General features: G+C 50.4%; 1 protein-coding gene across 1 annotated transcript in view; it reads right to left on the reverse strand.

The window, feature by feature from the left end:
* Positions 1–703: 703 nt before the first annotated feature.
* Positions 704–16,453, reverse strand: part of LOC103608264 (collagen alpha-1(XIII) chain-like) — a gene marked incomplete at its 5' end in the record, with an annotated part of 23,184 nt that continues 7,434 nt past the window's right edge. Inside the window, 6 exons of the mRNA XM_008592715.1 lie at positions 704–1,001; positions 2,686–2,724; positions 5,881–5,958; positions 12,516–12,551; positions 13,617–13,670; positions 14,741–14,794. Coding sequence (XP_008590937.1) covers positions 999–1,001; positions 2,686–2,724; positions 5,881–5,958; positions 12,516–12,551; positions 13,617–13,670; positions 14,741–14,794 — 264 coding nt within the window. The remainder of the gene's footprint in view (positions 1,002–2,685; positions 2,725–5,880; positions 5,959–12,515; positions 12,552–13,616; positions 13,671–14,740; positions 14,795–16,453) is intronic.

Below are 16,453 nucleotides of genomic sequence, written 5' to 3' on the forward strand. Positions count from 1 at the left end.
CGGGAGCGCCTCCGCGCTTCCCAAGCGGCGCACTAGCGCAGTGCGCCACCGGGCTGGCCCCAAACCCTATTTCTTAAAAAATAAAAATAAGTCCAAATTGGCTCAGTCTGGCCTAGATTTATGAGTGTTTTCTGAGTGTTCTTTGCTGGAGTGGAAGGAAGATGAGGCAAAGCTCCTTCAAGTGCTTATTGTGGGTGAACCTGCAGATTCATATCAAGTGAGCAGCCACGGTCAGCAGTAGCCGGTACTAGTGACTGCAGCTCAAAAGGGCAAAAAACAAGACAAGCAGAACAACATAAAACCCTACTGAACCCCACGAGCAATACCAAATGGCCGCTTTGTATTGCTGGGGGCCTTCAGCACAACTGCACCTTAAGTGGTCAAATAGCTGTGTGATGGACTTGGGATATGTTACAATCGACATTGCTTAGTCCAGTCTCTCTGTTGGACTTCACCTTTCAAAGACTTACTCCATACTTCTGAGGACCCCTGCTGCTGGGATGTCCTGCTTTCACAAGAAAGAAGGTATTTAATTTAATGATTCATCAGGATCATGAATTGCCATGTTTTGCCTTTTTTAATAATAAAAATTAATGAGTTTAAGATATTCTTAGACACACCTAACTTGGCAAACATCACGAACCTCTACATTTATGTAAATTCACACATGAGCTAGCTGGCCCCTTAGTGCTGGCTGGCCCTCTTTGGCACTGAAATCTTAATGATTTATTAAGCTTCAATAATTAATAAGTGTGCACAAATGTCATGCAAACATTACAACCATACTCGTAAACAAAAAGTGTATTAGAGACACAGACTTATACAAAACATCCTGTAAACAAACATTTTCTGTACAAAATATGCAGGTATTTTTCTTTTTTCTTTTTAATAATCTGTAAGATGCATCATATTTCTGGCATTTTCAAAAAGTGAAAACTGTATAAAAATAAATATTCTATGTACAAACACACACACAGGCCAGTCCAAGGTTAGAGGCATCACTGCAAAACAAAAACAAAACGTTAGTTTCAGTGCATCTGCAGATGTCTATTTCCCTTGTAGAAAGAAAGTAGATCTTGCCTTGGGTCGAATGGGAACTCTGAACAGGGAAACCGGGGGAAACACGTACCCCCTAGGTGGAAGAAACTGGTGGACTGTAAGCACCCTGAGGGTGGGAAACCCAACTTCCACCTTCCAGTGACTTCCCTTTATGCCTCTAGAGGGCACTTTCTCTCTGTGCTGCCTTTGGAGGCCGGGCTGTTTAATTGCACTGTCCCAGATTGAATTTGTGGTGTGAACCAACAGACATAGGGTCTGTAGATGCTTCTCGAAGACACTGTAGCCCTTGATAGCAGCTGTTCTTCGCCTGCTAAGCTCAACCACTTCTACCTCCTAACCATCAGCTGCAACCAGAAAATCTTTTTCTCAGGGAGCAAGGGTCGGGGGTCTTATTTGACACACCTGTGGCCTGCTTCTGTGGTGCTTTAACTAAGTCAAGGAGGAACTCAACAAGAGAACGAGGCCCAGCTTGAGGGACAGATTCCTGGGGAGGCATTTCTCTTGAGAGTTGAGCTTTTCCTTTCTTTGGGTAGGGGGTGCCTTAGGTGCCCAGGCAAGGAGGTATGCTACCTGGACCTGGTGTCTTGCTGGTTTCAATACTTTTACCCAACTCTGTGAGCTAATTGAGATGCTGAGCATCTCAGCGTGTGTGGCAGGGTGGGGTGGGGGGGGGTGTCATTCATCGCACTGTAAGCCTGCCTCTGCTGTCACTGGAACAGGACTGGGTTAGCCAAGCACAGACTCTTGAACAGGTTGGGGTCTTCAGCCCTTTTATGAAGATGAACCAACATTTCGAGACAGTGGTGGTGGAGGGTTGGTGAGAAGACTGAGTGGGAGGTGAGGCAGAGTGGGGCAGCGTGGCAGCTGCCACCTTTGCTGGGGACCAAAGTGGGCTTTTGGACTAGCAAGTCAATGGCCCTTGTCAAGCTGTAGAGCCCTTGCTCTGGGAGCCATGGCTGAACGGGGTGCTTGCGTGCAAGGACATGGCCCTGTGGTGTCAGGCTGCTTTAATGATGGCAGATGCCAAGGCAAGTGTGAATAAGTGAAAATCCCTGGTAAAAAATCTGAGAACCCAGGAGAGGTTGGGCTGTGGATCACATGTGTGAAAGCACGAGGCTCCGACAGCTTACGTTCAAGGGGAAGGGTGGAGTGGTGAGCAGGACATTCTCTAGGAAGAGGTGTAAAAGCCACATGAGTTTGGAATTTAAGCAATTAGATGTTCTACTTCTGGATAAATGTCCTGATGTGGCGTAATTGACCTCATATGAATGCTATGATAGTAGCTAACTGATAACGACTTTTACAACACGGTCTGCAACTCCTTGGAGGAAAGGTACTACATAAGCTGACGACACAAAGCATGAAGATATCATCTGTGTGGCTACATGGCAATTCTATACACTGGGGTTTGCTGACACCTTAAAAATCATTTTAAAATGATCTCCAAGTGTGTGTAGTGCATGGTGTGTTTAATGGGCACCCACCCTGCCTTCGAGATTGTGCCTTTTCTGACCCATGTCTTGCTGCCAAAAGGCAGAATGCAAATTGTGCAAGCTTTATAGAACTGGAGAATGGAGCCCAAGTACACCTGTGCCCCTGAGGCAGTGCAAGCCAGGGAAACCTTACCTTGTTCCAGCAGCCCTGGACTGGTAGGCCGTCTTCACCCTGCAGAGAGGAGGGAAGGCAGAGGGCTCAGATGCTCTGGGACTGTCCACCAAGCAGGCAGGACAGGGGCAACAAGGGCCACAAACATTTCGACAGCTGATCGGGATGTGGCCCACCCACTACTGTCTGTTTCTCTTCTCTACTCCAGGTCAGAACCTCGGAGGGGGGTGGGAAACAAAGCTGGCTGTTTTCTCATTGGCTAAGGTCACATGTAGCTAGAGTGCAAGGCCGAGAGGTCTGTCCTAGCCTGTGGGGCCAGGAAGCAGATGTCCCGGACTGCTGTGAGAGGACAGTCTCTGCTCTAGCTCTACATCGTGCTGGATGCTTGTGGGCAAGTCACTTAGCACTTGGGGCCTCAGTTTCCTCCTCTGTAAAACCAAGGCAAGGGTGGACCTCTCAGGGCCCTCCCAAGCGTCCCATCCTCCTGTTTGTCTCTCTTCCTAAGCAGTTGGAAGAGGATGCCTAGACAGTCCCTGTATGATGACCAACACTGGGATGGAGATGGGGGTGTGCAGAGGGACAGGCAACCTCATGGGCATTGTGACATGGCCCTGAGTTACCTTCAGCAAGAAGACAAGGGTTTCTGGCACAGCCTCAGATACTGCTGGGAATCTGGGGGTAAAATGCAGTAGCAGGGTGGGAATCAGCTGCACACTGACTCCTTTGTTGGGGGTGACCACGGAGCACCCTGCAGCCTCAGGTGGTTCTGCCTGTGGTGATGGGAATGTTTCTGAGTCTTCTGGGGCCCTAATATCCTGGCCTCTCTGGTACACCATGGGAGGAAAGTAGAAATCTTAAAGAGACAAAGTGGGGAGGGTGAGGCTGAACCAAGGGCAAAGGTCTGATTCTCAGTCCCAGTCTACTAGAAAGGGCAACCCAGATTCTAGAATTCCAGGATCCAGGGCAGAGGAAGAGATGGACACAGGGTTTCAGGGGAAGTAGAAATCTTAAAGAGACAAAGTGGGGAGGGTGAGGCTGAACCAAGGGCAAAGGTCTGATTCTCAGTCCCAGTCTACTAGAAAGGGCAGCCCAGATTCTAGAATTCCAGGATCCAGGGCAGAGGAAGAGATGGACACAGGGTTTCAGGGGATTGGAGCAAGTGCTCAGACCCGAGGGAGGTTGAATGGGAGCCCTCTGTGCCCTGGACCAACTTCATCCACTCTCCCCAGGTGCCTAAGCCACTCACGGCCTGACATCAGCAGCCACTGGCCTCAACACGGAGAACTGAGGAGGTCTAGCTACCTTATACTCAAATCATGATCAATAACTCCCCCTGCTCCCCAGGTCCATAATAACACAACACAGGAGGCAGAACAAGAAACAAAAAAGGGAACATACGGACACCTCCACAACAAAATTAATAAACAAATGACACATCGATATGGGATGTTACTGGAGAAAATGCCATTTTGCAGGAATGGCCAAATGGGGGTGACCTTCATTTCCCGCCCTGGGTCGGGGAAGGGACTGCAGAAGGATTGGTGCAATCCAAGTTCCACAATGGCCCTCAGCCCCTTCCCCAGCCCCCCACCGTGCACACACTTCACACGGGCTCCGGAAGGGAGAGGAGCCTCCAGGCCAGAGAGGCGTTCCCATTGGCACATGGCTGGTGGCAGGGGGTGTGGTGGAGGGCAGGGCAGACAGAGAAGGGACAGTACGTGCGGTGAGGAGCAGGGAGGCCAAGGCTGCTGCCCGCAGAACTAAAGGTGCTCAGATCATGGGAGGGGATTGTGGTCCAGGCAAGAGGTGGCCAGTGATTAATGCAAGTGCTGTGGAGGGACCAGGACATTTCACGGCTGAGAAAGGTGCCTGCACATGCTGCATGCTCGGGGGTCAACAGGCAGGACCAGCAGGGGACAGGACACATACAAATGGGAGCTAGATTCCAGGTTCTAGATTCTGCTTGCTTGTTCTGTGCCCTCCTTTTGTTGTGTGCGCTGGCCCTAAAAAGTCCCTAGTGTCCTTCGAGGAGCCTACAGTCACCTCTCAGTATCACACACATATTTTCTTATAACTTCTCCTCTTTTGCTCAAAGAGAATTCCTATGTGAGCCCAGGGTGGGGATGTGAGGCCAGGATCTCATCTGACTATTACTGGTATGAAAATAGCTCCTGGACACTATATCTATGGGGGAAGTTTGGGGAAAGCAGGAACTTCTTGAGTTGATTGCCTTGGAATGAAATGACACCCTCTGCTTCTTTTGCAGTAAGTTAGGAGGATCAGCATGGAAGCCCAGAATGTCCCCTTCTAGAGAGGGGCTGGGCAGGTGGGAACAAACTGCTGCCTCCTAGCCCGGGACATGCTTGAAAGAGGGGTCCCTAGCTGCCTCCTTAACTACATTCTCAACCTTTCCATCTCTCCCAGACTCTTCAGTGGGGAGCCACCTGAAGATGAAAGAAAGGAACACCAAAAGAGGGTCTTGTAATTTCTTCTGGGATTTAAGCAAAAAGGACAAACCTTTAGGATCTAAAAACCTGATCTTGGAACATCCCCTAGTTCTGATGGTGTCACTTGGGCAGTGAGCCAGGACCCAGCTTGGACGAATAGGCAGGGTGGCCCCCTCTTGCACCTCGGTTCTAGAACTTGCCAGTCTTCCCTATGTCTAAGCATACCCATCTGTCCCCTGCTAAATCGTGAGGTGATGCAGGGGGCAGGGGATGCGGAGCTCACTCGGGTATCTTATTTCAATGTTGTGCCAGCTGTTCAGCCAGTGCATGCTGAACTAACTGCATTGCATGAAGGAAACAGTCACCATCCTAAGGACTTCTCCAGAGAATCCACTTTCCTAGTTTTATCTCTGGTGGCAGATTTGTCTAGAAGCAGTTTGGAAATGAGTATCCGATGCAGCCAAAGCTGGCTTCAGGGTGGGAGGGACGGCTCACATTAAGGTGATGTGCTTTAGAAGCAGTAGCAGGAGGGAGCTAAGGAAACATCACAGCAAACTTTGCATGCAGAGGGCGGCATGGCTGGGAGCCCCCAAAGCACTAGCCAAGGCAGGGTGACCTTTGGTGTCTACTGAGTGAAGAAGCAGGAAGTGCGGGCTGAATGGATGGAGTGGAAGGAGTGTGCAGGGTAGCTGCTGAGGCACACGGGTACCAACCACACACATGGGGAAGCCCAAATCGGCCATGCAGGCAAGGGAGGGCGGTGCCATACCAATGGGCATGGGGCATCCAGTCCGTCCAGGCCTGGTAACCCCGGCTCCCCTTTCTCTCCTTTAAAACCTCGGTGTCCCTGTTCACAAAACCAACCATGATGATTATTTAGGTCAAGGCTGGCCAGCTCCAGCCACGGAGTGGAGAGGCCCAGTCCTACCCTGGCCAGGATGCAGGATCCTCGAGACATTTACAGATAGGAGCTAGATTCCAGTTGACCCCCCATTTTCCAAATTCAGCCTTTCTGCTCTGGAGAGTTCCACTTGAGAACATGTCCAATCAGCCTCATCTCCATTTAGGCCTCTCTCCATGTATAGACTCACTTGGCATAACACAGACCAACTTCAACTTTAGTGCATCATAATTTTCAGAACCTTGAAATGGATTGGAAAGGCATTTGAGAAGCCTGGCAGATGCGCCACAGATCATTAATTATTGGCTCATCCGGGAGGCCATCCTGTGGGATGTCCAACCCTGCTCTGCAGCTTCAGAGGTTTCAGCTCATGGCTAGTGGGTGTTGGGAGGCTGCATGCTAAGCACCCCTTGTCTGGCCTTGTTCTGCCCTGTTCTGAGCATCGGCAGCCCTCAGGAGATGCTATCTCTGGTGTCCTGCATCCTGACCGAGTGAGGATTCAGACAGCTTGAACTGCTAGCCACAGAGGTGGCCACAAAACAAAGAAGGCAAATCTGAGTCTCACAAATGCTAACACCGGCTTCCAAAGCCATCCTGGAGCTAAGAACCAGGCCTTCTCTGAAAACCCCTTTCCTCAGGGTTTCTTCACTTCCACACATCAATTGTTCTGCATCTTCAAAGGAAAAGGATTCAAAGGAAAGGAATTTAGCCAGAATGACTTGCAGCTGTGGTTTAAAGGCAAACCCAACAGCAGGCAGAATTTCTCTGGTCAAATAAACAGATAGGTTTTGGTAGCATCAGTGCAGTCATTTGGTTCTCATCTTAGTTTATTTGCCTGCTTTGTTTCCAACTTGCAAACCCCAAGGGAAAGACCAGAACAATGCAAGTGACAAACGGAAACATACCAGTGGGCAGGGGGCATCTAATCCAGGCGCTCCTTGGTCTCCCTTATCCCCTTTAGGCCCTCTAGAGCCTTTCTTCCCCCTCTCCCCCTGTAAATAATGGTTTAGTCCAAGAAAAAAAACATCGAAACTTTAGGATCATTCATGTGTTAAGGTTAGAGACAGAAAAAGAAAAATTAAATTAAAGAGGGAAAAATAGATTCTCTTAATTGGGATATTCTTCCCAACAGGATTTGGGGTCAATACCCACCTCCCGCCTCTAAGCACTGAGGAGTTGGCAAGGTGGCTGGGGAGGGGGTGGGGAACCGGAGGGCTCAGGGCTGGAAGTGGAGGAAAAGCAGATTGAAGATACTGGTGGCCAACTTTGCTAATACTAAGCCCAGAGTGGGTCTGTGATGAACAGCGTGACTGGGGGACTATCTTTAAAAGGCTTTGGGCTGACAACCTTTTGCCCCAGTTGGTTTTCAACCCATTCTATTAGGAGGCAAGGTGATTTTATTTATAGCTCTGAAGTGGGTGCATGCATGGCGTGAACGCAGCATGCACGAGCATATGTGTGTACATGCTTGTGCATGTGTGTGTGTGTGCATGGCTGGGGAGGCACATGCTTTGTGTAGGCATGGACGAGTGTATGTGATTGGGCATGTGCACGTGCCTGTGTGCCTGTACGTGTGTGCGTGTGCATGTGTGCATGTGCACATGTGTATGTGTGTGTCCAGGGCTCATGGGTGGCCCTTGGTTCTCAGCTGGGTCCTCCCATTCTATGTGTGTCTCTGGTTCATCCTGGGCTGAAGTCATAAACAGCTATTTGCCTGTGGACAAGCTGGGTCAAGGAATCCATTTGTTTCTGAAAAGCTTTGGAAAACATCATCTTTCCCAATTGAGCCCTATTTTGTATGTGCCAGGGTCCATTTAAAGAAGAACTGTGGGGAGTTCTTAAAAGTGGAGCATCAACTCTGTAATGACTTTTAATTTGAATGTTCATAGGTCATGTTTCCTTGAAAAGGGGGTGAGTGTGCCCCTAGGGAGTCTTCTTGGGAACTCTTCTCCTCCATGGAAGGCCAATTGTCTAGTGCTTGGGGACTTCCTCAGTGTTACTCCAGGATGACAAGACCATGAAGGCTGGGCATCATATTGGTCAGAACAAAGGCTGGGAGTCAGAGCTGGTTCTTTTTTTTGGTGACTGGCTGCTACAGGGATCAAGCCCTCAAACTTGCTTGGTTTTATCAGGAGCATGCTCAGACCAACTAAGCTAACTGGCCAGCCCAGCTTCTGTCGATTATCAGAAGAGTGACTTTGGGAAGCTACTTAACTTCTCTGAGCCTCAGTTTCTTCAACTCTAAGATGGGTACAATAACACTTGCCTCAAAAATTTGTTGTGAGGCCTTTGTGCACATTAAAAGCTTAATAATATTTACTGGCATATAGAACATGCTCAGTAAATGATAGCTGCTTCATAATGATGATAATAATAATTATTATTTCTTATTAGCCAGTGTAGGAGCCAGAGCTGCTGCCAAAGGCACATCTCAGGATCAGGAGTCTTGTTGCGTCTGCAGTGTTCTTGTAGTGGAAGGCTACAGGGTATAAGTTTGTTAGAGGAAAGCAGGGGATAAGAATATTTTTGATGTTTGCCTGGATCCTTGTAAATTACCCACATTTCTTGATTCCAGAGGTTGTCTGCAATTGCCAATGCATTATTCTAGAGCTGCTGCCAAAGGCACATCTCAGGATCAGGAGTCTTGTTGTGTCTGCAGTGTTCTTGTAGTGGAAGGCTACAGGGTATAAGTTTGTTAGAGGAAAGCAGGGGATAAGAATATTTTTGATGTTTGCCTGGATCTTTGTAAATTACCCACATTTCTTGATTCCAGAGGTTGTCTGCAATTGCCAATGCATTATTCTAAATGAATTTTCTAAAATGCAAATCCTTGCTTAGAAAATGGTGTGTTTAAGAGGAAATATGTATGTGCACATGAGGTGTAATCCCATTGGCTCGAAGATACACCCACCAAAGAGAACATCATGGCACGAATAATCCCCAAATGGTGGACAAGCAAAACCACTAGGTATTTGAATGTGGAAGCCCCATGGTCATGGTGAAGTTTCTCAGGAGTGTGGCCCCTCACTCTCTTTGGGTCACAAACACAGTTTCCTAATTAAGAATGTGGGCAAAGAGAGGGGGGATCCAGGACCTGGGTGATTTGCCCGTAGGTAACAGAGGGTTGACCACTTTCCAGACTTTCACAAGGGGTAACTTACACTATGGGGTGTTATATTCTAAGGGCAGGGGCAATCACCCAAATCAGGCACCCTTTGAAGATATTAGAGGAGTAGCTTTACCTACATCCTCTCTGTGGCACATCCCCCGCCCCCAGAGTGACACGAAAGAGGCCCTGGCACAGAGGGAATTCTAGCTTGTAAGGGGGAAAGGGGCAAGTCAAGTCAAGCAGCAGAGGTTTCTTAAAAAATATAAATAAATGTATAAAAATTGAGTTTATAGGAAGTAAACTGAAAGCTGGGAGAGGGGAAAGGAAAAGGTAAGGGACACGGGATTATTATAATGGGGTGAATGTATCTGTGGGGGGAGAAAGATCGAAGGAGTAAAGGAAGGAAGAGGCAGGCCCAGGCCAAAAGAGAGCAGGGAGAGAGAGGCGAGGAGCCAGGTGGGCTTAGGGAAGCAGAACCACACGTGTGCACGCGGGCGTGCCGGGGTGACCAGCAGCCTCACTGCGTGCACTCAGACCTTTTCAGCTGGCTGGCTGGTAGGCAGCTCCGCGGTACCACCCAATTTTCCTGATAATTAAATTGCTAGATTCATGCCACCCTTTATCCTTTGATTTCTTATCCTACATGGGGCCAGATTCGCAGAACGATGAAGGTACTTCAAAAAGTTCCCGGAAAAGGCCGGCCCAGTGGCGCACTGGATAGTGCGCCGCTTGGGAAGCGCGGCGGCGCTCCCGCCCGAGGGTTCGGATCCCACATACAGACCGGTTCCCGCTGAGCGAGGCGCAGGAGCAACACCAAGGTTTGCAATCCCATTGCCGGTCCCCGGTCCAGTACGGGGGCAACACTGAGGGTTGCGATCCATTGCCGGACACGGAAAAAGACAAAAGACAAAAAAAAAAAAAAAAAAAAAGTTCCCGGAAAAATTCTTACTATCTCTTAATTCCATTTTCCCACAAACTTTTTGAAGCACCCTCATACTTAGGGACAAGGGAAGCGGAGGGCCCTGAGTGACAAAGGCAGAACGTTCTTTCCGCCGGCATGTGTGTCCTTAGAAAGCTCCCTTTTTCGGGCTCCGGGCCTTTGCCCACTCCTGCAAGGACGTCCTCATTCCATGAACAGGAAAGAGGGTCTGAGACTGTCCCCCAGTGGACACAGTAAGCATGATTGGAACGCTGTGTCTTGGTTTGCTGTGAGAGAGAACGAATTTCTGATGGGCCAAGTTCGGGAGCTGCTCTACAGGGAGCCATCCTCCAAAGCTCAGGTGTGCTGGGGGCTTGGAAGCTCCTAACTACAATGTTGTCTTATCCCTTCTGGCATTTGACCTTTATGAAAATGTCGGTATTCGGAACTTTCAGGCGTCAAAAACAAAACAAAACAGAACAAAACACCCCACAACTGTCCATGGTAAAGCAAGTGCTGTCTCTGCCTGGGCCTTTCTCTGATCTGGAGGCTTTGTTACCAAACCCTCATATCTCCCCCCAAAGTCCCGCTAGGGCTCATGGTATAAAGATGTTTGAACGAGGAGGCGAGATTTAGGCGAGACTCTTCCAGGACATTCTGGCATCCTCAGAGCCAAATCTCTTGAATGAATAGAATAAGCTGTTCCTTGATTCAGAAACTTGCTCTCTGGAATAAGTCCATTGGCTCTTTATGGTGTATTCAAAAGAAGGTTCGTGCAACTTTACTGGTCTCTGAACTTGACTTTTGCTAAGAGACATATTCCTAATTTACATATGGGGTGGGGGAAAGTGTGTCAAACACTAGGAAGGGGAAGTGGAGGAGAAATATTTTCCAGCTGATTCCTGGGGTCTCAGTGGCTCATTCAACAACCTGGGTTCCTCACACACCAGGGCCACAAGCCTCTGCCTCCATCTGTGATGAGGATACTCTGCCCACCCTGCCTTTACCTCCAGAGCAACACAGTCACCATCACTTGAAGGACTGATTTTGTAGCCCCGTGTTGCAAGCCAACTGAAAAAGTCTTAAGAAATAGGTTTAAAAAATATTAAGTGAATATAATAAAGAAAACCAGAACATTTTAGAAATAAATTAGAAAGGAGGTTAGTATGCCAACCAAGAGGTGGAATGATCGAATATTTTAGAAGCCTAAATTCTTTGATGCCACACTAAGGAAAGTGGCTTCCCAGCCTGCCTTAAAAGGCTGGCCACATATGTGGAAGTAGGTCTGTTTGTTCCAGTGGTTTCTAGATTGGGTCTCCCCATGGACAGTCTGGTAGGGGTAGCTCTGCCTGCTCCCTCTTGTTTATAGAATATGTGGATCAAATTTAGCTGCTTTTGAACAGCTGCTAGTGAAGAGTATTTAGGGATATAGAAGTGCTCAATAAATACATCTTAAACGGAGGAGAATGGGATTCATTGGTGCCAGATATAAACATACAGATTCTGGCCCTTTCTATTCGTGAACATCAGTGTTCAAAGATCAGCCAGAAGACCTGGGTTCTGGAAGCCACATGCTCTGCCTCTAACTCTGTGGGAGCTCAGAATGTTTTATCCTTCTGGGCCTTGTTTCTCCATCTCGTCCTCACATTCCTTCTCTTCTTACTCTAAGGTTCTTGGATTTTGTGACCCACTAGAAGATGCACTTGGGCCTCTAAGGGGCATGGGCAGCACTCAGAGAACCACTGTGAGGAAGCAACATAGGGAACATTCTAGAAAGGAACCCAAAGGTCATCTCTCGGCCAGATGCAGTTAAGTTACCCCTGCTGGGCCCAAATGCCGAAGGGCATGGTGAGTGTAATGCCCATCACGTAGCTGTGGGTGCTCTGGATGCTCAGTAAATGTGTCTTGGTGAAGGTGGCAGAAAACAAGGGAGGGTGAAGGGCCTGAGAAGGAGCAATGCGTTTCGTAGTCCTGCCAACTTGTTCCAAGGGAAATAGTGGCTGTGATTTTTTTTTAACGGGTTGGCTGCTTACAATGTCTGTCTGCTTGTTCTTGGAACTGGAATTTATTTTCTCTTTCACCAGTGGCCTGGAATACCTGGCAAAACTAAGTTTCAGGAGGAGAAGACGAGGTAACAATTGATCTAAAAATATCACTTAGGGGCCCATTATCAGGGCAACCTAGAGAGTGCTGGACACATGACCCCGGTTACTGGATGGCAATGCTAGTCTGATGGCCACCATGGGATTCAGTCTCCCCTTGTCATGTGGAAAAATGCATGCTTCAATTTCAGAATGAGGCCCCAAGCTACCTACATGCCATGGAATAGAACCCTTACTATAAAGCCTTTCGATTTAGGATGATTTATCAGGAACAACTGTATCTGCCGTGTTGTGTCAGAAATTCTCATCGATCATTCCACCGCATCACGAAGGTATTAGTAACCAGAGCCGAAGTGCCAGGGCTCAGACTCACCCGGTTTCCTTTGTCCCCGGGTGGTCCATGTAAACCCTACAATAAATTGTAGAAACAAGACACATTAATGAGAAAACACAGGATGGTCATGCAGTCCTTTCTTCCAGGCTCGTAAAGCTCTTCACGATGCCTAATCTACTGGAGACAGGTTTGATTATCCCCATTTTACAGAAAGGGGGCCAAAAAGCCAGTTGCTCAAGGAACTTGACTTAGAGGCAACTGGTGAGTTATGGGCAGAGCCCAGAGCACGGTTCTGGTTCCCCTCTCCAGCCATGGCCTGGGCTGCAGGTGTGTTCTTCCGAGATCACTTGCGTGGGACAGCGGGGGGTTCTGAGGATACGGTCTGGGAGCAAGGTTCGCTCTTGGCAGAGGAGAGTTCCCATGGCTGTCCTGTCAGGCTCTTGCTAGAAAAATGACCCACCAGCTCCTCAGACCTTCTTTTCAAGGTGATCAATGCTGTCTATTCTTCAGCTAGGGTAATGAGCACCAGGCAGAGACTGGCCTGGACGTGCCTACTTGGCCCACAGATGTACAGCCTTCAAGTGGACGGGAAACAAAAGTCCAGACTTTCACAGGCAATGGGAAAATATGCTCCAGATGGAAAGCCATGTCTGTTCTTCAAGGTCCGGCCCCTTTGGGAAAGCTGCTCCCCTCATGAAGCATGTATCATGGATGAAGCATGCATCGTGGATGAAGCATGCATCATGGATGAAGCATGCATCATGGATGAAGCATGCATCATGGATGAAGCATGCATCATGGTTGAAGCATGTATCATGGAGATCTGCATTTGATCTGCCCCCTCTTCGAGGGCAGGGGCTGTGGCACGTGCCCCTGAAAGGCCTAGAGCGGGAGAGGCTCATGATCTGCTGCTATATCCTGTCAGGGGTCTCAGAGGATGAGGCCGAGGTCCCCTAACAGTGCCTGGCAGGAGGGTCTAGCCCATCACCAGTTGCCGCTTGGCAGCTTCCTCTGTCACAGAAACGAGAATGCCCCTTTGGCCCCAGATTTTCACCCTAGGCTCTGTGTGTTCTGTTTGGACAGTGTTTCTAATGGGGGGCAGGGGTGGTGGAGAGAAACCTCCGATCCCAGGAGACTCACAGGAAGCCCAGCTGCTCCCGTTGGTCCTGTCATCCCAGGGTCTCCTTTGCTGCCCTGAAACAGGAGAAAGAAACCCATGAGTCCTCCCTGAAGCGGTGACAACCTTCCATCACTGTTTTTTCTATTTTGGTATGAAACCTGGGAAACTGCTCTGGCCCCATCACAGAGCCCCCCAGGAAGCCATGGCAATGTGGAAGGCAAAGGAGGGATGAGAAGCCCCCTCACTGGGCAGCGTCCGGGGGTCCTGGCTGGCCTGACGCAGAGCAAGGGAGGAGAACAAGGAGCAGGAAGGCAGGGGAAAGAGGAAGGGAAGAGAAAGGGAGCCTCGATTTCCTCCCTGAAGCCTCAGATATCACCCCTCAGAGCAGCCATCCGGGTTTCCCCAGAGGCTGATGATCGCAAAGAAGCCTACACCCCTCTGCAGAAGACCCCCACTCTCCCCACCCCTGAGACAGAGTTGGCAAGGTGGGCATGCGACAGGGGGAAGGGGTTGACACAGGTGGAGAACTCAGGGCTGCCCACTGAGGACCTGCGACCGAGCTTGTCCTCCAGCCCTGAGCATGTGGAAGCTCAGCCAACATCTCCACCCTGAGCTTTGCACACGCCGCCCTATGCGGGATGGGGCTGGAGCTCGGGGAGTCACGTGACGTGGCCAAGGTCACTCGATAGTGACTGTAGGAGCTGGGCCTAAGGCTCTGGCCTCTTGACTTCCTGGTGTCCTCCAAGAACTTTCTAAACACCACTGGCACTCTGTTCCATGCTGCTTCCCTGAATCACTACAAGGTTTAGGCATGTCCAGTGACAACAGCACAGGGGGCCTTGCCACACTGACCCCAAGACGGACACTAGGTGACCAGGAGCCAAGGCGGAGGAAGATCTGTCCACGCATAGCTATACGATGAGTACCCTCCCCCGCTGCCCCCCACTGCCGAACACCCAGGCCTGCCTGGCTCCCCACGTGCCGTGAGGATGGCCAGGAGAAGAGATGGAAGTGGGGAGAGATGAGGGCTGAGACTCTTGGGGCTGACTCCATGACCCTGGTGGGTCCTGGGCGCCGGGGCTGAGGAAGGACGGCCTGCCCCCTCCCTCCAGCCGCCCAGGCTCCTGGCCCACTGAGTGCTCACCCTCTCGCCCTTTGGTCCTGCTGGGCCTGGAACTCCAATTGGTCCTGGAGTACCCTGGGGAGGTGAAAGAAAGCAGAGGTGAGGGTCCCGATGCTGAGGCAGCCCTGGGAGCCCTGCCCAACGCTGCAGATGAGCTTGGCCCGAGGCCCAGTTTTCAAGGTTGGCGGGGCCAGGCTCGTTCAGGGCAGTCATTAGACTGGGCCGTGGCCCTTTTTGGGTTGGGGGGCCTTGGGGGAGAGAGAGTGCCTCCCCCCTGCCTCAGAGCCAGATTCATGGAATATAACCCTTTGCTTCACAACCAAGCTTGCCAAGGCTGAAAATGGTAGGAGAACGGTTGCTTAGTTTGCTTCCAGAAGCACCTGGGAAGGAGTCAACCCCATCCCAGGGGTGGGGCCGGGGGCTGGCACCCTTTTGCTGTTACAGCTCCACATGCAGCGGAAGGGTCTTCATGCCACAGAGACCCATGCGGACGCACACACAGAGGCAGGCGTGAGAGGGTCGTTCAGCCACCACCCATCCTGCCTGCCCGCGCTGCAGACCCCATCCCTGGTCCTTGGCCTCAGCCTCTGGCCAGGGCCTCCTCTCCCACTCCCAGGCTTGCAGAACAGGCTGCACTGGAAAGTGGATTATTATGCCTGGGATGTCTGCACTGACACTGGCTTGGCAGGGAGGTGTGTCCTGAGCTCTCCTAACCCAGGGCTGCGGGGAGGAGGGGGCTGGAGCCATTGGAGCTGCGTTGCTTGGAGACGGGGCAGGGCTTGCTATGGCATAGCCACGCATCTTCCCCAGGTTCCCGTTACAGCCTGACTAGATGAAGCCTGTATTTCAGAGCCTCTTGCTCTGCCCCAGATGAGGACATGTGGAGGGGTCGGGCTATGGGCAGCTCCTGGTGCCCTGAGCGTGGCTGTGAAAGGTGGGCATGAGCACTTGGGAAGTGCTGATCTACTTCCCAAGGAGAAAGAAAGAGCAATAAGATGTTCTCAGTGCCCCCTTTGCAACTGCGAGGGAAGAAGGGAGGCCGTGGGCATCCATGACAAGGGCACGGCAGTAAATTGAAGAAGCCAGATCAGGGTCATGGTTCAGAATAGGGCCTCCAGCCCTGCCTTGAAGCCTGAAAGCTCCTCGATACTGGAGAAATTCCTAGGCCTCTCTGTGTCAACTGTCCCATCTGCAAATGAGGAGGGTAACGTGAGGACCTGCCTCCCCGCTGCTGCCAGGCATACGTGCATGAATGCACGCCGAGCACTGGGTGGGGGGCCTGGCACCGAGGAAGTGCCCAGCAAGTGTTAAGATTGGCAGGGCAGGATTATATTTCCCATAAACGTCTTCCTTTAAAGTTGTGGTACTGATTTCATAAGAACCTGATTTCATGAGAAAAATAAAGTCTCAGGCTCAAGGGGACAGAGTACATGAATTTACACTGCTTCCCTCTGCCCAATATAAGTGGGATGAGCAGTTGGGAGGAAAGTCTTGGTTTCTCTGATTCCAGCCACAGGTCATCTCCCAGCCCTGACCTGATACCTGGGACAGGTGTGCTAGGCGAGGGGAGGAGGGACAGAGAGGGCCTGTGGTGGGGGAGCAAAGCATAACAATGCCTGGAAAACTGGGGTCGGTTCTCCATGCACAGGTGTCTACAGTGACAACTCCATCAATGAATGGGGGGACGGGATGTGGAAAGATCCATCATCTCGGGCAAGCCACATCCCCTCCTCT

Source organism: Galeopterus variegatus, unplaced genomic scaffold (assembly GCF_000696425.1).
Source record: "Galeopterus variegatus unplaced genomic scaffold, G_variegatus-3.0.2 Scaffold8230, whole genome shotgun sequence".
NCBI classification, from domain to species: Eukaryota; Metazoa; Chordata; class Mammalia; order Dermoptera; family Cynocephalidae; genus Galeopterus; species Galeopterus variegatus.